This window comes from Herpailurus yagouaroundi, unplaced genomic scaffold (assembly GCF_014898765.1).
Source record: "Herpailurus yagouaroundi ecotype Mexico unplaced genomic scaffold, PumYag 379, whole genome shotgun sequence".
Lineage (NCBI taxonomy): Eukaryota > Metazoa > Chordata > Mammalia > Carnivora > Felidae > Herpailurus > Herpailurus yagouaroundi.
In genome coordinates, this window is record NW_024412596.1 from 368,888 (window position 1) to 390,402 (window position 21,515).

General features: G+C 53.3%; 1 protein-coding gene across 4 annotated transcripts; it reads right to left on the bottom strand.

Annotated features, from left to right (window-relative positions):
- Nucleotides 1-251: 251 nt before the first annotated feature.
- On the bottom strand, nucleotides 252-21,177 carry FBXL19 (F-box and leucine rich repeat protein 19). Of its 4 annotated transcripts, none has more exons than XM_040463111.1 (11): nucleotides 20,801-21,177; nucleotides 19,279-19,479; nucleotides 17,735-17,878; nucleotides 17,545-17,631; nucleotides 17,233-17,451; nucleotides 16,565-16,726; nucleotides 14,942-15,453; nucleotides 7,902-8,065; nucleotides 7,649-7,810; nucleotides 2,080-2,298; nucleotides 252-1,976 (listed from the first exon to the last, which is right to left on the bottom strand). In XM_040463111.1, exons 2-11 carry the CDS (start codon nucleotides 19,453-19,455, stop codon nucleotides 1,798-1,800), a joined length of 2,025 nt encoding a protein of 674 aa, XP_040319045.1. In that variant the 5' UTR covers nucleotides 19,456-19,479; nucleotides 20,801-21,177; the 3' UTR covers nucleotides 252-1,797. The 4 variants fall into 4 exon arrangements, with proteins under 4 accessions (XP_040319045.1, XP_040319046.1, XP_040319048.1 ...); XM_040463112.1 differs by having other exon boundaries at nucleotides 16,694-16,726; nucleotides 20,801-21,175; XM_040463114.1 differs by lacking the exons at nucleotides 19,279-19,479; nucleotides 20,801-21,177 and having other exon boundaries at nucleotides 16,694-16,726; nucleotides 17,445-17,451; nucleotides 17,735-17,850.
- Nucleotides 21,178-21,515: the final 338 nt, after the last annotated feature.

Consider the following 21,515-nt stretch of genomic DNA (forward strand, 5'->3'; position numbering starts at 1 on the left):
CCCCTAGATGTCCAGAACTCCAATCCCCTCCCCCCTAAATGATGAGCTGGCGAAAGGTAAACCTATCCACCTTTAAGGATCATAGGACGTCCGGCATCCTCAGTTCCGGGAAGCCTAGGGGACGCGAAGAACTCCCAGATCCATCCAAACAGCCCCCTTCGGGAGGCCCAAAGCATGAGCATTCCAGTCAGGCCAGCTCTACCCCCCCCCCACACCCCAACGCCGAAGAGACACACACGAACGCGGCAGCACTGGTTGGAAGATTTTGAGTTTTATAGCAAACCGTATTGTACAGACCCGGGGCCCAGGGGCCCAGCCCGGCTGGGACCCCCATTTGCCCCCGCCGGGCTGCCTCCTCCCCAAGCGGTCCCATTATCGAGCCTTTCGCCATACCCAGAACCCCCTCCCCTCCGGCCTTTGGTCCGCCCAGTCCCTCCCCCCACCCTCGCACCTCCCTGTTACCTGAGGTATGTGGATAGATCCCCCCTCCCCTACATGGTACAACCCGGCTGCCCCGGGAGGCCGGGGCTGAGGGGCGGGACCTGGCCCCAACTCCTCCCCCTGCCTCCTCAAACCCCGCCCCCATCCTGGAGGGGGGCAGGGGAGGGCCAAGAATCTGTTACTAAGTTCCCATGGCAACTAAGAGGGGCCATTTCCAGCCTTAGCACTGGCTTTGGGAGGTGTCCATTGGCTGCTATTTCCATGGCAACCAGGAGTGGCAGTTCCCTGGGCAAATGGGATACAAGTTTCCATGACGATGAAAGAGAGGGAAGAGCCAAGCTGGAGGAGTCCCATCTTTCCCATCATTGGGCTGGCACCCCACCCCCTCCCCCACCCCCGGTCAGGAGGGTGGAGCTGCTCAATACAGTAAAGCATGAGAGAGCCTGGGGGTGGCGCAGTCCAAGCAGGGTGCCCACTGGTCCAGTCTCAGTCTCAGTCCAAGCGGATCAGTCCCCTCACTCTGGCTCCCCCAGGTCCGAGGTTCCCCCGGTTCAAGTAACACTTCAGTACAGATGAATGTTCAAGTATTGTGTGGGGAGGCAGGCAGGGGGCTGGGGTACCCCTCACCACTCCCCTGGGCCGCGCTGAACCCCGCGGGCCCCCACTCCTCGCAATAGCTGCCATTGTCAGTGACGTTCAAGGAGTCAGGGCTTGTGGGGGAAGGAACTGAAATCTGGGGAGGGAGTTAGGAGAGGGGTGTGACCCCCTGAGGGGGTACTACTGCCCCCACACCTGCTCTTTGCCCCCACCCCTCGCTCAGCCCTGGCTTTCCCCTGTTTCCCCGATTCCCCCCCCACCTCTGACATGTGGATCCCCAATTACTCCTCTGGTTTCCCTTTTTGGCCCCCCCCACCCCCCAACTCCAAGTATCTGGTCTTTGTTCCCTGAACCCTTGGTGGTCTGCTTTCTGTCCCCCCTCCCCCAGCCCATCCTCCACCTCCCCCAGCCCCCTGGCTCCCAGTATCCTGTGTGCAGATACCCTTTCCCCGATTTCCCTCCCTCAAACTTGCACCTTACCCCCCTCCCACCATCCCTTTGGCTCAGCAACCCCCAGTACCTCTGACCCACTCCCCCCAGGGGATGGACAATGAAGCAGGTGGAAGGGAGAGGGGATGGGAAGGAGAGACCCCCAGAGATATCAGTGCAGGGGGCAGAAAGGGGGGGAGGCTGGCTCGAGTCCCTGGGCAGGAATCCCAAGTTATGAGGTGGGTAACCTGGCCTCCTGGCAGGGATAAAATGAAGGCCCGAGGTCCAGGCTCCTGATGAGTCCTGGGGGAGGGTGGGGGGGGCACCCAACTAGCTGTCCTTGAGAAGTAGCTTCTCCTCTGGGCAGCGGAAGGGGCCAGGGGGCCCAGCGGCTGCCAGCCGGGCACAAGCTTCAGGTGAGAGCTGGCGGCAGGAGCGCAGGTCTAGGCGGCGGAGGCGCGGGCAGCGGCGGAACAGCGGGAGGCAGTGGTCCGTGAGGCGGTGGCAACCTAGGGGTGGGGTAGAGGTAACTGAGACTAGGAAGGTGAGTAGAGGGTGGCCACCGGTCTCGGGGACAAACACACTAGCAGGATGGACAGAAAGATTGCTTACCAGCAAGATTGAGGTGCACCAGGGTCTCCCGGAGTGGGGAAGTGGGGGCTGTGAGTAGGTGGACACTGGGATCTCCGACGTGGGCGCAGTGGCTCAGGTCCAGGGCGCTCAGCTGGGGTGCATGGCGCAGGAGGAGCCGCAGGGAGGCATCTGTCAGCTCCAGGCCCGCCAGGCGCAGCTCTGCTACCCCCTGCAGCCGCCCACGGCTCTCTGTTTGCCCTGGGCAGGCAGGTGAGAGATCAGCACTCCTGGCCGCTCCTGTGCCCAAACCTAGGCATCTAGCCTACCTGTGTCTCCACACCTATTCCTCACCGATCCGTAAACTGCTTCCGAGATAAGAGCCTCCACCTGCACCACCTGCTCTTCTCCCAAACACCCACACAACCTGACCTCATCTAATCTGTTCACTGCTCACACCACCTCCCTAGTGAGACCCGCCATGATTACTCCATTTGACTCGGTAACATTCCACATACTCCTCCCCTTTCCCTGCATTATTTTTTCCCCTTTTCTAACATGTGACATCTTTTTTTCTCTCCTCCCACTAGAATGTAAGTTCCACCAAGGCAAGAGTTTGTGTCTTGTTCTTGCTCTATCCCTAACAATTGGGACATAGGTGCTCAATATATATTCACTCATCCAACAAATGCCGTCCCCAATGGAACTGCCATCCCAGGCTCCCCTCCTACTTCCCTCTCCTTCCATTAGTAACATCATCAGCTGAATCCCTTTTTCTCCATTCCCCAGACACCCCTCTGGGGTAACACCACTCCTGCCTGAACTCCTGCCACAGCCTCCTCACCCAGTCTAATCTCTCCTCTCCTTCCTCGCATCCAAAGGGAGCTGTTCTCAAATACAGGCTCCTCTACCAAAAACCCTGAAGGCACCTCCTTGGTTACAACATTCCAGTTCCTATTAGGTCTCATCCCTGTCTCAGTTCCTAACTCCACGCCTGTGCTCCCAAACACCTGGGCCAAATTCCATAGGTGACCCTGCTCTGAGACTCTGCCTGTGGACACCGAAGTTCAATCCTATGCCCGGCTGGTGTCCCAGGCTTTTAGGTCTGAGCTTAGAGGCCTCTTCTTCATCTCCAGGGTAGAAGAACTCATGCCCCTCATCTCTACACCCAAAGCATGTGGCCTGCTTTTCTTTTATTGTATCTACCACATTCCTGCATTACTTTTTTTTGCTTTTTAAACTAAGTGCCTAGGGTACACTAGCCATCATTAATTGAGCACTCAGTGTGGGCCAGGCACCAGCTAAGGTGGGCTAAGTGGAAGCCTGCCCCAAGGCCAGTGACTCTTCTGCGTCCCCTGGAGGGCTGCCTAGAATGGTTGCTGGCCCTGCCACCAGAATTTAGATAGTAGGGCCTCAGAGTTTCTATTTTATTATTATTATTAAACGTTTTTATTTTTGAGAGAGAGAGCGTGAGTGGAGGAGGGGCAGAGAGAGAAGGGGACAGAGGATCTGAAGTGGGCTCTGTGCTGACAGCAGAGAGCCCGATGCGGGGCTGAAACTCATGAACAGTGAGATCACCGCCTGAGCCGAAGTCAGACACTTAACTGACTGAGCCACCCAGGCACCCCTAGAGTTTATTTTTCTAACAAGTTTTCTAGTAGTGTTGATGCTGCTGGTCTGGACTGCACTGTAAGAACCACAGCTGTGGGAGACTGTGACTATCACTCCTGCTTACAGATGAGAACTTTGAGGTTAAAATCATTAAGCAATCTGTCGGAAGTCACATGACTCTGAAGTAACAGAGTAGGACAACAGACCACATACCACAACACTATCTGCCTCCCAGGCACCGGCCTAGCCCACAGATAAACTAAATCAGATGTCGCAAACTTATGAAACTATCCTTCACAAGTGTTTTATGGAGTCTGCACAGTGCTAAACATTTTCTTCTTTCTTTTTCTTTTTATTTATTTTGAGAGAGCAAGAGCAGGGGAGGGGCAAAGAGAGGGGGAGAGAGAATCCCAAGCAGGCTCTGCATGGTCAGCACAGAGCCCAATGCAGGGTTTGAACCCACAAACTGCGAGATCATGACCTAAGCTGAAATCAAGAGTAGATTGCTTAAACGACTGAGCCACCCAGGTGCCCCAGTGCTAAAAATTTTCTTAAATTAATGACTAATGCTACAAAAAGGACATTTCCATAAAGAAACTTAGATAGAGCTTTTCCTTCAAAAATTATAAGATCTGGCACCACTGGGCTATCTTTTTCACCTGAAAATGATTAGCTGGGAGCTGGGTTGCAAGATGCTATTCCCTAAAGTCATTCACCAAGCCCAACCCTTCTGTTACCTGCCAGGCCACCTTTGTGGACACTTGACTTGGCAAACTGGATTCTACCTCGTTTTTTCCTTTAAGGAGTAGACAGCCTAGAAAGGGGATACACCTACAGATGCCTTCAATCTCGGGCCACAGCTAAAAGCCATCAGGAGGAAGCAGAGGAAAGAGAGGTCACTCCTGGCTTGGGCAGGGGAAGTAGGCATCTACAAGGATTTCACTGAGGTGCAGCATTTCAGCTGGGCTTTCAAGGATTTAAACATGCAGAGAAGTGAGAGAAGAACACACCAGGCAGAGAACATCGGGACGAAAGCAAGGAAATAGAAGAACTTGAAATTTTGCTTCAGGAATGCTGCACAGAGCCAGGGAGCCAAGATAAGAAAGGTGGGTGTAGAGGCGCCTGGGTGGCTTAGTCGGTTAAGCGTCCGACTTCAGCTCAGGTCATGATCTCACAGTTTGTGAGTTCGAGCCTTGCGTCGGGCTCTGTGCTGACAGCTCAGAGCCTGGAGCCTGCTTTGGATTCTGTGTCTCCCCCTCTCTCTGCCCCTTCCCTGCTCATGCTCTGTGTCTCTCTGTCTCTCAATAATAAATAAATGTCAAAAAGAAAAAATTTATAAAAAAAAAAAAAGAAAGAAAGGGGGGTGTAACAGGTCTTAAGGACCTGGAAGGTTCATCCTTGGAAGCTCCTCAGGTAGTTCAGGCAGGAGGAGCTGGGGTCAGTGTGCCAGCCAAATAGCACTTTCTCACTTCATGGACTAAACAGTTCCCAATGCCCACCCTCACCCCCACTTTCCTGATTCAGTCTAATGCCGGTAAGAGTGGGCAACAGGGAAGTTCTCCGGGCTAGCTCTGCCTGTGTGCCTTGCAGTAGTCACTCAGTCCCTCTGGGCCTCTGGTGGCTTGTCCAGATAGTAAGAGACTTCTAGATGTTTGTCTACCCCCTTCCAAGACTGCTGTGAAGGGGAATGGGGTGGGGAGAAAGGTGCTGAAAAGTGAGCTGTGAAAGCAAAGGGCTAGAGTGAGCACAGCCCCTGCCCTCCTGGAGCTTAAGAGAAGAAATGGGTTTTCATCAAATCACTTCACAACTATGTAGAGATAGCTGGGAGTGGATGCTCTCAAAGCTCTAAATTTTTTTTTTTTTTAATGTTTATTTATTTTTGAGAGAGAGAGAGCGAGAGAGAGCGTGCGCGCGGGGGAAGGGAGGGAGACACAGAATCCAAAGCAGGCTCAGGCTCTGAGTTGTCAGCAAGAGCCTGATGCGGGGCTCAAACTCACAAGCCATGAAAACATGACCTGAGCCAAAGTCAGATGCCCAACCAACTGAGCCACCCAGGCCCCCTCTGCTCTCAAAGCTCTAAAGGAACTCTGATCTTAGTGCACAGTGCGGGGTGGGGTGGGGGGTGGCGCAGATCTTGGAGGGCTCCCAGGAGGAAGTGGCACTTATGCTGAAGCCTGAAGGATGACTAGGTGTTAATTAGACAAAGGAGGATACAGCATTCTAGACAAAGAAGGCTGGGCAAAGGTCCTGGGGCTGGAGGGGCTGAAATGCAGGGATAGTATTGTGTCAGTGGGAGCCAGACCATGCCATGCCTTAGCGACAAAGTATTAGTCTTTATCCAGAGAGCACCAAGGGGCTATGAGAAATAATTTAGAGCACAGGGCAGACATGGACAGATTTGCCCTTCTGGATGGTTCCCCTGGCATCAGTGTGGAGAACAGACTAGCGGGGGCCAGAGAAGCTGTTGTTAGCATCACATCTCCTGGCTAGACAAGGAAGCTCCGGGCCTCAGTGCTCCTAACCCACACCTCTGTTGTGACCAGCCTCTGTTCATCTGACCAGCTCCCAGCACCCCCCTCTGTAAGTATGGGCCTCATGCCCTAAGAAACTGTTTATTCCTGCTTCACACTCCCTGGGACAACCCTGTCCCTTTCAGGACCCAGTTCAAATAGCACCAACTCAGGGAGGAATTCTCTCACTGCTCCCCACCCCTGCCCTGACCATAGCCACTACCATTATCACACCATAACTTTCCATTTCTGATTCTCTTCTGCATTACTAGGGTTCCACCAGCGTAGGGAATGGGACCAACTCAGTTTGAGATCTCCAGGGCCCTACATAGGGCCAGGGCCAGAGTATGTGTTCAATAACAAAAGCTGACTTTACCTGGCAGGTACCTGGCCTGACTCAGGAGATGATACCACCAGCCCTATGCAACCTTCCAAGTCATTTGGCTCCCTCTTTCTGCTCCATCCTCTCAGGAAAACCCTTATCCTTTTATTACAGGGCAAGGGGGCATAAGGGCCAAATCTACTGCTCAGCCATATATTTACTGGTCCACACATGAATTTTAAAAGAATGTTAGGGACATTCTTTTAGGTGGCTCAGTTGACTGAGCATCGGACTTCACCTCAGCTCATGATCTCAGAGTTTGTGAGTTTGAGCCCTGCATTGGGCCGACGGCTGTCAGCATACAACCCGCTTCAGATCCTCTGTTCCCCTCTGCCCCCCCCCCGCTCACACACACACTCTCTCTCTCTCTCAAAAATAAACATTTAAAAATATATAAAATAAGCAAAAGAATGTTAAATTAACTGCCATCATTTAAAATCAAGGATATTTCAGGGCACCTGGATGGCTCAATCAGTTAAGTGCCCAACTCTTGATTTCAGTTCAGGTCATCATGATATCATCATGATATCAGGTCATGATATCACGGTTTGTGGGTTCAAGCCCCAAGTCAGGCTCCCTGCTAACAGCCTGCTTGGGATTCTCCCTCTCTCTCTGTCCTCCCCCCCCCAAATAAACAGACATTTAAAAAATAAAATAAAATCATGGATATCTCATAGAAAAATCCATTTCTGGCTCTTTGGGCCTGCATTCTTCCCTGGCAATTGCCGCTGCTCCCTTTGGAGGCTCTCCAATAGTGCCCACCACACCCAGTGACTTCACTCATATCTGCCATCAGCCATGCCCCTGGCTTCTTCCAGAATTCTTACATCATCCTCCTGTTTTATACCGTGTTTCATCACATAACCATCTCCCCTCTAGAGGGCAGGGGCTACTTCCTCTTCATCCCTGTTCCCTTACAGCTCCTATCACACGGTGGAACGCACAGCAGATGAACAATGGCCAAGTAAGGCCTTCTAATCAAACTTGTGCTTGTCCTTTCTTCAAATCTTTTAACATCCAGCATGAGTTGGAAGAGACCTTGGAGGCCTCATACCCACTCCCTCCCCTTGCCCAACCCATTCTGCAAATGAGCCAACAGGGGCCACACCTGGTTTGGTGTCTGGTGGAGGCAGCAGCAGCTCACGCAGCTGGGAGTCTTTAACATCCTCAATCCAGCGAAGGTCCAGGAGCCGCAGGGCCGGCAGTGGGGCTGAGCCCAGGGCAGAGACGGAGAGCCAGGAGCAGCCAGAGAGCACCAGCTCCTGCAGGCCTGGGGGGTTGGAGGGAAGGTCAGGAAGCTGATGCTCCATCCCAGGACTGTCTCCCTGTTCACTCTGTCCTACCTTGCCATCCAACCCTACCTTGCAGTCGGTTCAGAAGCCACATGAGCTGCTTCTTGGAGACACCTGTCCAGCTGAGGTCCAGGGCTCGGGGCTGGCGACGAACCACACCACTGAGCATGGGCGGGGTCAGTGACTTTCGCCGGCTCAGGTCCATTCGAGGCCACAGACGCTTGTCATAGCACCTATCAGCCACAAGAGGGAGACAGAGCTCTCAGCTCTCAGGGAGCCCACAAAACTCCCTACTTAAGGGTCCACCACAGACAGCTCTATCCTGGCTGGCCCACAAAGACAGCAGGGGGTGGCAGGAAGCTCCCCTCCTCAGGACAAGAGCACTGGGTTTGGGGTTCTATTTCATCACCTACTGGATGTGAGACCCCAAGCAAGTCCATTCCTCTCCCTGAGCCTCAGATGCTCCCTTTATAAAATGAGGATAATGATCCAGACTCAGTCAGCCCCACAGGGCTTCTGTATGTTTTTAGGCATTACAACTTATAAAGCATTTTAGCAAAGACACAAACACCCTACATGGTGTATTTAATGTAACACCATAGGGATCTGTCAGCAGCCCCTACCCACACCCACCCCCACCCCACCTTGGACTTCTGGAATTCTCCCTGGCTAAGTTATGATGACTCATGGGAATTTCCCATATCCTTTATTAATCTCTGCCTTTGAGCCACATCTGCCCCATTCTGATGGCCAACTGCCTGAGGCTTGACCTACAACCCTGTTCTCTTTGATCATTGTGTCTCTTCAACTAGAATGGAGGCTCTACAAGGGCAGGTCTGGCTTTTCTCCTTTGGTAGGGCCAGTACCCAGCACTGTGCCAGGTGCACCCAGGTGATCTGTTGCACATTTGTTGAATGAAGGAATGGTGCAAAGCCAGTGTGAATTCCCTGAAGCTTCCACCGGGCCCTCCCCCACAATACATTTCATCTCAGCTTTTCATTTATTCACTTAATCAGTGTTTATGGAAGGCCTGGTAGGGCCCAGGATTCAGTTTCAAATCCTGATTTGAATTTGAATTCCTGATCCCAGCATTTCTGAGAGCCTTGACTAGTCCAACATGCAGCAAAACCAGAGAAGGGCTTCCCAAACTTATTTTACCAGGAACCCTTCCGGTGTTCTCCCCAGGTCACCTATAAACACTTTGTGGCACACTAAAGTTCCTTGAGACTTAGTTAGAAAACTTTCTTCCAGTTTTCAGAGGCATGTCAGGAAATTCTCACTGGGCTAGATGGACTGTGTCAGAAGCAGCAGGCGTGGGAAGGGCCCAGGAGGCTGTGTCTTCCCTGCCTCCCACCCCTCATACTGAAGGGCTTTCCCTGCAAGAAGCCCTGAGCTGGGGCAGTGGTTCCCAACTCCGGTTATTTGCTATCCCCTTCTGTGCAGAACATGGATTTATCTTTAAATTGATCCCCACTTCGCACTTAAAGGCAGTATTATTTCATATACATATGTTAACCTTAGAAACATGTACAATAGGGGCGCCTGGGTGGCGCAGTCGGTTAAGCGTCCGACTTCAGCCAGGTCACGATCTCGCGGTCCGTGAGTTCGAGCCCCGCGTCGGGCTCTGGGCTGATGGCTCAGAGCCTGGAGCCTGTTTCCCATTCTGTGTCTCCCTCTCTCTCTGCCCCTCCCCCCGTTCATGCTCTGTCTCTCTCTGTCCCAAAAATAAATAAACGTTGAAAAAAAAAAATTAAAAAAAAAAAAAAAGAAACATGTACAATAAAAACAGACCAGGGCTATTAAGTTCTAGGCAGGTGTTGCTGTGGCTTTAGGCTACCACCTGAAGACTATTTTTGTTAAACAGGGAGGTAAGTATTGAGAAGTGTTAAAGACACAATAGCACCCAATGGAGAGACTTCCTTTTCAAAACTAACAGAAGGATTAAGCCATGCTTTTGTGCCACTTGAAACTGCCAGCGCCCTGTATGACATTTTAGGGAATACTGGGGGCACTGACACTGAAGGCTTCAATCCAAACAACTCCACTCCCGCCTGCTGCTTCCTACCACTTCCCCCCCTCTTCTGGCATTCTAGCCTCTACTTCTCCTGGTTCCTTCCACTCAACCAATAAACATTTGCAAATCTCTCCGATTATAAAACAGAAAAGGAAAAAACCCAACCTATCCTCAACGCAGCTTCTGCCTCTAGGTCCTGCCCTTTTTCTTTTTCTACTCAGTGAAATCCTGCCCACTCCAACCCAGTCTTGAATCTCAGCTCAACTGCCACTATCATCTTGAAGCCCTCCTGGATCTTCTACAGCTAGAAGGGAACCCTTCTCTCTGGAGGCACACATGGGTCCCCCAGTTGTTTCTGTATCCCACTTCACGATAGCCAGGCCAAACGACCTGCCTGCCTATTGACATACAATGCTGCCTGGAGCCAACATAGATTGGTACATGTTGTGCTTCTGCCAGAAATGCCAACCAACCCAGAGCTTTCAACACACAGCTCCAGTGCCTCCTCTCCCAGGAAGTCTCCCAGGACTTTTCTGGGATTGAACTAATTGGTCCCTTTACTCTTGAATGACCAGGACACTGGGTTTAAACCTAAGAACGGCAGCCAACAATCACCAATTGCCCTACTGATCCTAAGCGCCCAGCCTCCACTGGGCTATCAGAAAATGGGGGAAACACGGCCAGTCCATGGTAACTGAAGCAGCAAAGGATATAATAAGGGTCAATGAGAGGACTGGACAAGGAGCCTCCCAGGGAGACAGCCTGATTTGAGACTTTAAGAAGACAGCAGTTATTCTAGTGAGGGGAGGAAAGTGGGTGTTATGTTCCAGATGGGGAAGAACCAGTGTCCAGGCCTAGGACACAGAGAGAAAACAGAGCACTCTGAGAAACTCAGGCAGCAGGAACAAAGGGCAATTCATCAGCTCACCATAATGAAGAAGGTGAGGATGATGCCTATGGTACTAACAACTAGTGTTTACTGAGAGCTTACTATGTGCCAGGTACTTGTCTATAGATAAGGCATTTAACCTCACAACAACAGCCCTAGGAGGTAAATATTGTTATTATCATCTCCTTTTTAAGAGTTAAGGCAAAGAGATTAAGAAACTTGTTCAAGATCCCAGAGTTACCAAGTGGTAGCAAAGCCAGGCTTTAAACCAAGCTGGTCTGGATTGAGAGCCTGAGCTGTGACTGGTTTAGAGGCCGGGGGAAGACCTCAGAGGAGGCCCACCGTGTCAAGGCGGGCTGGAATGCCAGGCTGGACTGTCATGCCCACGAGAGCCTAGAGGTAAAGTGTGTGAGCTCGATAGGAATTTGAATCCCAGCTCTGCCAGCTCCATGCTTTGAGTCACTCTCTCTGGGCCTCCATTCTCCAAACCATAAGAGAGTAAAGGCAGTACTTCAAAGGTTTGCTGCAAAGATGAAGGCAGACCGTACGGGGGAAGTGTGGGAAATACTTCGTGCCGTCGGTGAGGTACTGTACATGTCCAAACGTCCAACAGAATTGTGGGAGTCTGTTGTGAGGGCAGCAGGGAGCCATGGATATGTTCTTTCTAAGCTGGGGAAGGACGCCTAAGGTGAGAGGCAAGAAGAACTCTTAAGAGGCACCACATGCGCTCATCTAGGGGCGTCAGGGCTTGATGTGTGAGTTCCCTAACCCGTTCACTTCTTCCTAGACCCCAGCCACCCCGACTGAGTCAGCACCCCATTAAGCCCACCTCCCAAATCTGAAATTCTAGTTCTAAACCTCTGTCTTGCAGAGGCCCTTTGGGGATGCAGATTTACCAGCCCAAACTGGTTCTTCCCTCTCAGCAATCTGGACTCTCTGATGCCACCACTGTCCTCCTACCCACCCATCTCCAGGCCTTTATTCCCAGCCCCCAACTGGTCCTGACCCTGTGTTCTAGTCCCTTCCTTGCCACCCTCTCTGCCCATGTCCTCCAAAGTTCCAACCCTCTTCCCTGTGACTCAACAACTCCACCATACTTCCTCTGGCTGCCCCCTCCCCTCGCTCTTGGTACACTGACTTCGCCTCCCAGTGCCAAAAGATAAAAGCCACCAGACAGGAAAGCCTACAACTTCCTGCTCTCCCACCTACAAATTCCTCTCTAGCTCCACCCTCACTACCTCTTTCCACACACCATCCTGATTTCCTCACTTCCATTCATTCACCCATTCAACAAGTACTATCTTAGGGGCGCCTGGGTAGCTGAGTCGTTTAAGCATGCTACTCTTGATTTCAGCTCAGGTCATGATCTTGCGGTTCACGGGTTTGAGCCCCGCATCGGGCTCTCAGCTCAGAGCCTGGAGCCTGCTTTGGATTCTGTGTCTCCCTCTCTCTCTGTCCCTCCCCCACTCACGCTCTGTCTCTCTCAAAAATAAACATTAAAAAAAAAAAAAAAGAAAAAAAAAACAAGTACTGTCTTAGAACCTACTGTATGCCAGATACCATCTTAGAAACTAGGGACACAGAAGCAAACAGATTAAGTCCTTCCCTTGGAGCTGACATCTTTGATTCCACGCGACCTGGCTTTGGTCCCCCTAACTCTTTGTAGCACAGCCAAGGATACCAAGGCCTCTCATAGCAAATCCAATTGCCATTTCTGGTCCTTGGTCTCTTACCACCTCTCACCAACATCCTACACTTTATCATTTACTCCTTCCTCAATCTCTCTTCTTCAGGATACCACCACCATCTCCTCCATGTCTCTGGCTGCTCTTTGTCTAATTCACAAATACTAACATTCCGTCTTCTGTCCTCTTTCTGGAAGCTGCCACCTATAGGATGAAGACTTCCAAACTTGGATCTTTCTCTCAAACATCAGACCTGTACATCCATCTGCTGTCTTGCTAGCTCCTGACTGGACCACAGAAGTTTTGGGCCAAATTATGTCAGAGCTGAGCACTTTGCTTTCCCTGGAACCTGCTCCTCCTCTGGTATTCCTGAGCTTAGGGAACGGCACTGTTGCCCACCCAGAAACTTGTGGGCCAGGAACTCAGCTAAGAGTCACCCTGCTGCTCTCATAGCCATTTAGTCACTGAGTGCAAGCCATTCTGCTTCTTAAAAAGTTCTCAGCCCAAGTGCCTCCTCTCTTGCCAGCATTGGTGGTATAGTGGTGAGCACAGCCATCTTCCAAGTCCCTCCTCTCTACCCCTCCTGCCCCTACTTCTGTGCCCGGGCCTGACCGAGCCTCCTGACTGGTCCCACTGAACCTCTGCTCCGTCCTACCTTCAACCTTATCAAAAGCCACCATTTTATATAGTGTTTAGTGCCTTTCAGGTAGTGTGCTAAGTGCTTTGCAAGGACCACTTCATTTAATCCCCACAAGGTAAGAGTATGAACCCTAGACTAAAGATGAGAAAACAGGCCATGAAAGGTATCGCTATCCACCCCTGGCCATACATCCAGGAAGTGCGGAAGTCCCAGTGGATGACACCCACGAAGGCCAGACTCCAGGACCCCAGCTAGAAATCACTGTGCAGTCCAGCCTCTCTGCTTCGTCCACTTCCGGTCGCAAGTCTCTCCTTGAGGCAGAAATCAAGTCCTCTTCAATTCTGGATCCCACGTGCCCAGCACAGAGTTGGCTTTGAGGAGGCCTCAGCAAACATTTCCTCAATCACTACACAAGCTGGGGTGATGATCCCCAGTAATTGCTCTATTTGCTTCTATGTTGCGGGTTGACTGGGAACTCTTCAAGGGCACAGACCTGTGTTCTGAGGATATAAAGTCTGTGCTTCCAGCAATATTTGCAACTGAGTGAATAATAATGATTACAGTTAAGGCATGGAGTAGTTTCTATTTCCTAGGTAGCATCCTCAATTCTTTAAGTATATTAGCTTACAAAGACACTACGAAGGAAATGCTTTGGTTCTCCTGGCTTCACAGATGGAAGAAAAAACTGTGGCACAGAGAAGTTAAGAAACTTAACTTCTAAATTAAGCCCAGCAGTATCAGCTTATCAGAGAAAGAATACGATGCAACCATAGGCAATTTGCTTCCAGAGCCTGTACTCCCATCTTCTTAGCTCTACAGCCTCCACAGGGACCAGAGGCATGAACTAATGCCCCAGAGTCTAAAGGAAAAGGACTGAAGTTTGAGTTCAGCCACGAACTTGCGCTGTGACTTCAGGTGTCCCTCATTCCTTCACAGGGCTGCTATTACGAGGAACAAGTCAGCCAACAATTTGCCAAGTGCCCAAAACAATGCCTGGTCTACAGTAAGTGCCTGGGAAAGAGCCTGAATGTTCTCATTTAATGAATTATTTCTCGGGCACCTACACTGCCCTTGTCCCATGGTGGGGACATACAGATAAAACAGACAAAGTACCATGCCAACAAGGGACATGAACATGAAAATGAATCATTGAGTGAAAACTGATCAGCAGGCAAAAGACCTCTATGTGCTCTGTAGAGGGAACAGAGTACGGTGGGAATTTGATGGGGTTGGGGGAGGATTTTGTCAGGGGCAGGATCAAAGAGGAAGACCAGGGGCTTGGGAGGATGACCGACATTTCTGAACAAACAAGGGTGAGAAAGCAGTGGGGAGATGAGGGGAGGATAGGCAAAGGGAGCTGGTGGTGGCTACGGGGCAGAAAGAAATTACCAAGGGAGCCAGGGGCCTCAAGAATGGCTGCCTCTGAGAGGGCAGGGGTCACCTCAGCAAAGACCTTTCTTCTTTGTAAATAGGACCTATAATGAGACTGTCCTCAGAAAAAAGACTGCGTGAAAAACAAGTCAGGTGACGCATGTCCAGCAGTCAGCACTATGCTTGGCACATACTGAACATTCGTAAATGATAGTTATTAAAAGAAAAGATTCTGGAGCCACAGGGCCTGGGTTCAAATTCCTAGCTCTACTACGTCCCCTCCATGACCTTGACCTCAGCTTCATCTATAAAAGGGAATAATAGTACCCACCTCACAAAGTTGTTATGAGAGTTCAACGAGCTCACAAATGGAAAGCAGCCTGCATACAGCAAATACAAAAGTATCAGACTAAAATGTGCACAGATTACAGACCAGGAGCCAAAGAGATCACAACCTGCTGTTGCAGGTCACACAGCAAGTGAGAACCCAGGCCTGTCCAGGTCACTCACCAGCGGCTCCAAGTCCGGCAGACTCGCATGCAAATGCACAGCTCTCGGGGCCCGAGGTGCTGGAAGACACGAAGCCAGGCGGCACGGGGCAGGGGGTGGTCGGATCCAGCAGCCAAAGGCAGCGTGTCAGGCTCAGGGCTTCGAGGTGGGGGCCGCACCACGTGCCTCTCCAGCTGTGGGGGCCGGGGCGGTGGGGCGGGGCCCAGGGGCCAGCTGAGGAGGGGCCCCCCACTGCCAGGGCGCACAGCCCGCCGCCCCCCGCGGTTCTCCTTCTCGCCCGAGCTGCCCCGGGCTGGCCGTCGCCCATTCCGGGCCTCGCCAGGGGCCTCATCCTCACTCAGCGATGTGCCTGAAGAGTCGGAGTCAGAATCCGAGTCTGAGGAGGACGAGGAGGTGTCAGGCACCCGCTCCAGCAGCTGGCACATGCGCTTGAAACGTTCTAGCTTCTCCCTCTGTGGTGATGGGGACGGCACTGCCGGGCCCTCAGCAGAGGCCAAAGGCGGCTTTGGTTTCTGCAAGGAGATAGGGGGAGGCTGTTCTAGGGCCTGGGGTGCACTGTCCCACCTCCCTGCCCCTGAGGAGTCAGCAGGGGATGAGCAGCCCAAGAGACAGTCCCGAGTTCCAGTCGTGGCTATGCCCCCGAACGATGTGAAGCTTCAGCCACACCATGTCCCTCTGGACCTTGGTCTCCTTATCTGTCACATGAAGGCATTGATTCAAAGAATTAAAAGCCCTATGGGTTTCAACAGCTTATGAGTTTCCAAACGCAGTGAAATATAGAGAACAATTAGAGATGTAGTTTTGTGTATCGGCCTGGCTATCGAACTCTCTGTGGCCTTTGGAAACCCCTGGCTCATCACCTGCAACACAGAATGCTGGACTAGATGATTCCAAGTATCTGTTCAAGAATGTGAGAGTGACAGAGCATCTTACACTAACTCAACATACTCTCACAGTGCTTGCATGGAATGGCAACCTGGGCCACTCTTCTTAAGACATGAGGAGACGGACGCTCTGAGAGACTAAGTGACTAGCCCAGATTATAAAATGACAAATGGCAAAAGCAGGATTTGAACACAATCAGGCAGACCCTTGCATTTGTGTGTCAGGGCAAAGTGACACCTGAAGTTCAGCCTTGCTGTGTGACCCTGGGCAAGTCTTTTAACCTTTCTGGGCCTCCTTTTCCACAACCCTAGGTACATTTCATAGTTCACAAAACTCATTTACTTTCATTACATGTAAACAGTTCTGTGAGATAGGTGGGTAGGGTAGGCAGTATCATCTCCTTCACACATGAGGAAACCAAGGTTCAGAACAGCTGACAAGTTGCCAAGACCACACAGGGAGTCAGTGGGCAGGGATCTGAACTCAGTTCTTTTTCCCTTTAAGATGTGGAAAGATGATGCAAATGGATCAGATGACACCCCAAGGGTTCTTGGAAAGTTCTGAAGCCTGGCCCCAACCCACCTCTCCCCCTCCACTCTTCCCAGGGGTCCAGATGCCCATTGTGGCCAAATGGGGCAGGGGCAGACAAGGTGAGCAGGAAGGGACAGATCTCTGTCTCCAGGGTGGAGGGTGGGGCAAGGAAAGGTGGGAGGGGGAGGGAGGAGGTCCCCGGCACACCTCCCAGTTCTCGGGAGGGAGCCCAGGGTGGCAGGACGAGAAAGCCTGGCTTGGATTCAGAACCCTGGGGGGCAGAAGGCCGGGGCCGCCTGGGTCCGATCCTCGGAGGAGGCAGGCATCTCCACCCACCTTCTTCAGGTGCCTCTCTCGGCCTCCTTTCACCTACCAGAGTAAGAGGGAAATATGGGGAAAGGGAAAGACCCCATTAGCCCCTCATTGTCCACAAAGCTAAGATCCATGCTCTCTTCTTAAACTACAAATCCCAGAAGCCCCCATCTCAGGAAGAACTCTGAGCATGCTCACCTCCCCAACAGTGTCTTGGCTCACTGAGCATGCTCTCATCTTCTCTTTCTTCCCCCTCAGGCCCTTCCCAGCCCCTCCTTCTTCCTCTGTAGCACCTAAATTGAGCAGGCTCTCTCCCTCCTACCTGAAGCACCCTGAGCTCCCAAAGCTTCCCTGCCCAGTACCAGTTGCACCTCACCTGTACCTCTCTTCCCCACTGAGCATGCTCCATCCTCCTCCCAATACCTCCTGAACTACATCTCCCAAAAACCCCTTGGGGAACCCACAGAGCACAGCGTCCCAGGCCCACCCTCCCCAACAAGGAACAAGACTACTGCTCCCAGAATCCTTTGTGCTAGACCTAGTGAGCATGCTCCCTGGCTCACCTTTTTCCTTGGGGTAGGGGGCTCATTCCCTGCCTCCCTCTCCTTTCTTTTGGGGGGCCCAGGCACGTCCTCTGGGGGAGGCCCAGCAGGTAGGGGGCCCTTGCGCCTGGGTGGGGGTGGTGGAAGCGGCGGCTCCTCCGTCAGCTTCCATCCACTCCCCAGGCTGGCGCCCTCCTCGCCGTTGTCAGCCCTGCGGCGGCCTGGTCCCTCACCTGAATCCTGGGGAGATGGAAGCTGAGGGTGAGGTTCTATCCAGCTCTCCGACCCACTGCCTACCCAGAGTCCAGCACCCAGCCCAGCCCCTATCCTTACCTTGCTGGTCCGGCCTTCCTGGGTGCATCGAGGGCACTCCCAGCAGTTAGGGATCTCCGCATTGATGACACCCTCAGCCTTCCCCATCTGTAGGCAGAGGGCAGGGAGTGGATGTAGGGTGCCAGTAAACCCAGAGGCAGCATTCCCCAGGGCCATCACCTTCAGACTCCAGGGCCCCCAGGGCCATCACCTTCAGGCAGCCAGGGTGGACGATCTCATTGCAGATTGTACACTCCATGAGGCTCAAACCAAATTTCTCTTCCTCTCCCTCCACTGTGTCCTCCTTCCCAGCCTCCCCACATAAGAGGCACACAGCTGTGTGTGGGAGCACGGGCTGTTGGGGAAGAGAGGGTGTTAGGGACCCTGAAAGCAAGCAACAGGGGAGAGACCCTTCCGTCTGGGGAGACTGGCCAATGCTGGATGAAATTCAGAACCCACGGGCCAAGAGATCAAATCCTGAATTTGTTCCTTTTTGGCAGTGTAACCTTGAACAAGTGACTTAACCTCCCTATGTCTTTGTTTCTCCATCTGTAAAATGGTGCTAAGCATTTTTCTTCTGTGGGACTATTGGAAGAATGAGATAATGCATGAGAGGCACCGGATACATAGTTGTTATCGCTGTTGGAAATGTTGCAGCTGGAGTCAGGGTCTGTGTGTGTGACCCTGAAAATTGTAGCTGGCTTTGCCGAAGAAGAGAAACCATGGGAAATATGACAATACTACCGAGAGAGAGCTGCAGAGGACCTGGCAACAGCTTGGGATGATTCTGAGTTTGCTCAATGGGCAGCCCAAAGGTTGCTCTGGAGCCTACAATGAACCAGGTTTTGGCAAGACTCCTGGGAACACTAAAAAGTCCCATGAGAAAGAGAGCAGCCCTGAGACAACTTGACTTTGGGAAGGGCAGTGGTAACACGTAGTCATCTGAGGGACGCTGAAGGTCGGGAGACAGGCCCAAGGAAAAAGTAGGTCGGGAAAGGAGAAACAGGAAAGCGAGGCAAGGGTTTGGGTACAAAGGGAGAGAAGGGAGTGCTGTGGGGTAAAGAAGCAGCAAAAAGTGGCTGGAAGGAAAAGGAGGTGGTGGTCCTCCAGGAGGGGGCGCAGGATGCAGCTGGCTCCTTAAGGCTGCTGGAGAAGGGCCACATTCTGGAGCCCCAGGAAGCTTAAAGGAAAAAACTCACATTCTCCAGCTACCTACTGTGTGCTGGGCCCAGTAGCAGGAACACTCACAACCATGCCACTGTTTAATCTTTACACTTGGCAAAGAAAACGTTTCACAGAAAAGACACCTTGAGGTTCAAAGTGTTTGTTCAAGGTCAAGCAAAGGGTAAGCCTGCCTCAACTTCAAGACCACTCTGGCAGGTGAGGAAGAGGCCAAAGAAGGCTAAGACCTATTCACCGGGGCTGGCTCTGGAAGTGGGCCTCTGTACACAAATCCCTCCAGGGAGGGGTACAAGACCAAGACAGGGTGAGCTCTCTATGGGTCTGTGCTTCTGAAGCTGGGAAAAGCATGAAAGCAGGCACTAGGTTAGATTCTCCTAGGTTCCCTAACATTGCCCCCAGCTTGGAGTGAAAATGGGCCTGGTGGACATTTAAACAAAATAGTGAAAAAATTCATGAATAAACAGCAACTCTACAGTACACGCCAGGAAGCCACCCCCAGAAAGGCCCTTGGGCCAGCTGGGGAAGGGTACCCAAAGCCCCAAGGGTGTTTGATGAGGTGGGGTCAGAACTCACGGCAGTGCACTGCCGGAGCAGGCACGACTGCTTCATGCGCCCGGGCCCCCCAAACTTCTTCATGTCTCGGCAGAAGTGGCAGTCCCCGCACTCGGTTCGCACACAGGCCCGGCAGCGGCGGCAGCGGGTTCGGCGTCGGCGCGCTCCGGCCCCCGGCCCCCGGCTGCTCGACGACATTGGGGGCGTCAGCAACGCCGAGGGCTATGGGTAAATGGTGGCAGGTCAGGTGAGCCCACTGAGGCCCTGGCCTGAGAAACTCCCGCAGATCCCCTCTTTCCTAGGCAACCAGAGCTTGCCCTCTTACCCAGGGAGAGACAAGGAGGTCATCCCTCCTGCAGGGGAGGTGGGTGGGGGGTGGGGGGGGGGGAACAACACTCCCTCCACTCAAGGCCTCTCTCTCCAAAGCAGCTCACCTGGCTCCTCTGGGAGTCTGAGAATTGGCTTCCTGACCTCACTCCTCTTTCCTCTAATACTTCCTCAGTGTCCTCTTGCCTAGCCCAGAGATGAGGAAGGGACTAGGGCCTCTGCACTGACATCCCCACACCAAAGCTCCCTGGAAAGCCAGGGGCTCCTTTTCTGTGGAGTTACCTTAGAGAGGCCCCAACTCTTCCTCTTTTACCCAAATGTAATACACCCCATGCATTCTCCAACCTAAAATTTCCCAGACTTACCTCCAAAATACCCACAGATTCCTGGGTAGAAGCTCCAGACCTTTCTTCCTCCCTCCTTTCTCTCTCTCACACACACAACTACCACCCAATCTCTCTTCCTCCAAAACCTATACATTGTCAACACATCCAGTGGGATGCTTCCCTCCCCCATCCCTAAAGATTCACTCTGCTGCCCAGGGCTCTGAGACACCCCTCCCCCCAATGCTGCTTCAGAGCTCTTCTTCAGTCCAACATCTCAACTCCTCTGCTCCCCACAGAGCTCCCTCTGCCCCAAGACACCCTCCTCTTGGATCTCTCATGTCAATCTGGGCAATTTCCCAGATTCCCTGGCATTCTAGAATCCACCCTGACATCTCCACAGAACTCAAGATGGGCTCAGTCCTACATGTCTTCCCCCCCAACCCCCAAGCTTCCCAGGCTGCTTTCCATTCCTAATTGTCTAGAATCCCTTGGGCTCCCCTTCCCATGGAAACCAGATCCTCCAAGATCCCATACAGACTCAGCAGGCCTGGAGGGTCTCTTCGTGGCCAGAGTCTTACCCCAGCTTCCCCCTTTCCAGGGACTTCCAGACCCATCCATGGGGGGAAGGGGCCCTCCAGTGCTCCAGGGGAGGGGCCTGGAGGGCGGCGACTGCAGGCAGGGATGGGGGTCTGCAAGGGGAAGCAGGGTCTAGGAAGGAAGGCCAGTTCCCCAGGGTTGAGAGGTAACAGGAAGGAGGGCTGGAGATGAGGAGTTTGGAGCAAAGAGAGGGCGAGGCTGGGGGCGGGGAAGGCAAAGAGAGGCCGGGCTGAGGATGAATGGGAGTGGGAGCTGCCCAGGTCTGGGGGTGAGGAGGAGCCGCATGAACCCACCTCACACGTGTCCCGGGAGCCATCTCTCCCTTCTCGGCAGCTCCCGGCGGGTCGGCGGCCATCGGCGGCGGGGGGGCCGGGCGGCGCGGGGCGCGGAACGCTCAGAACGCCGGGGTCCACGGCCCCCCGAGGGCGCTCGGCCCCTCCCTCCGGCGGAGGCCGGGACGGCGGCGAGTGGAGATGGGGGGCGCCAGGGGCGAGGCCCTCCCACGGGCTGCGGCGCGGCCCTTCCAGGGGGAGGTCCTGCTCTGGGGGGCTCAGTCCCTCAGCCCCCCCAGGCCAACGGGGGCTCCTCGGGCGCAGGGTGCTCAGCTTCTGCCCGGGCCCCACTCAGTCCGGGGTCTGAGTCACAGCTCCCCTCCCCCCACCCCACCTCTCCACAGTGCCCCCGGCCCTTTAACTGGCCCCTTCCCGGCTCCCACTGCCCAGGGGTCCAGGACCAAGCCTGGGCCCCCCCCACCGTTTCCGGGGTTCAAGCCCCGCCCACCGCCGGTTCCCGGGGAGGGGGGGGTCCCTGTAACCTGCCCCCCTCCCCTGGGCCCGCCCCTAGACTGCGGCCCCCTGCCCTAGGGCTACGGGGCGAGCGGAGGGGGGTGAAGGAAGCTGCTTCGGCCCCGCCCCCCCAGCCTGCGCGCGCCCCCGCCCTCGCCCCCTCCCCCCAGCGCGCGACCCTCCGGAGATAGGGGTTTAAATAAAATTTGAATAAATCCCCTTC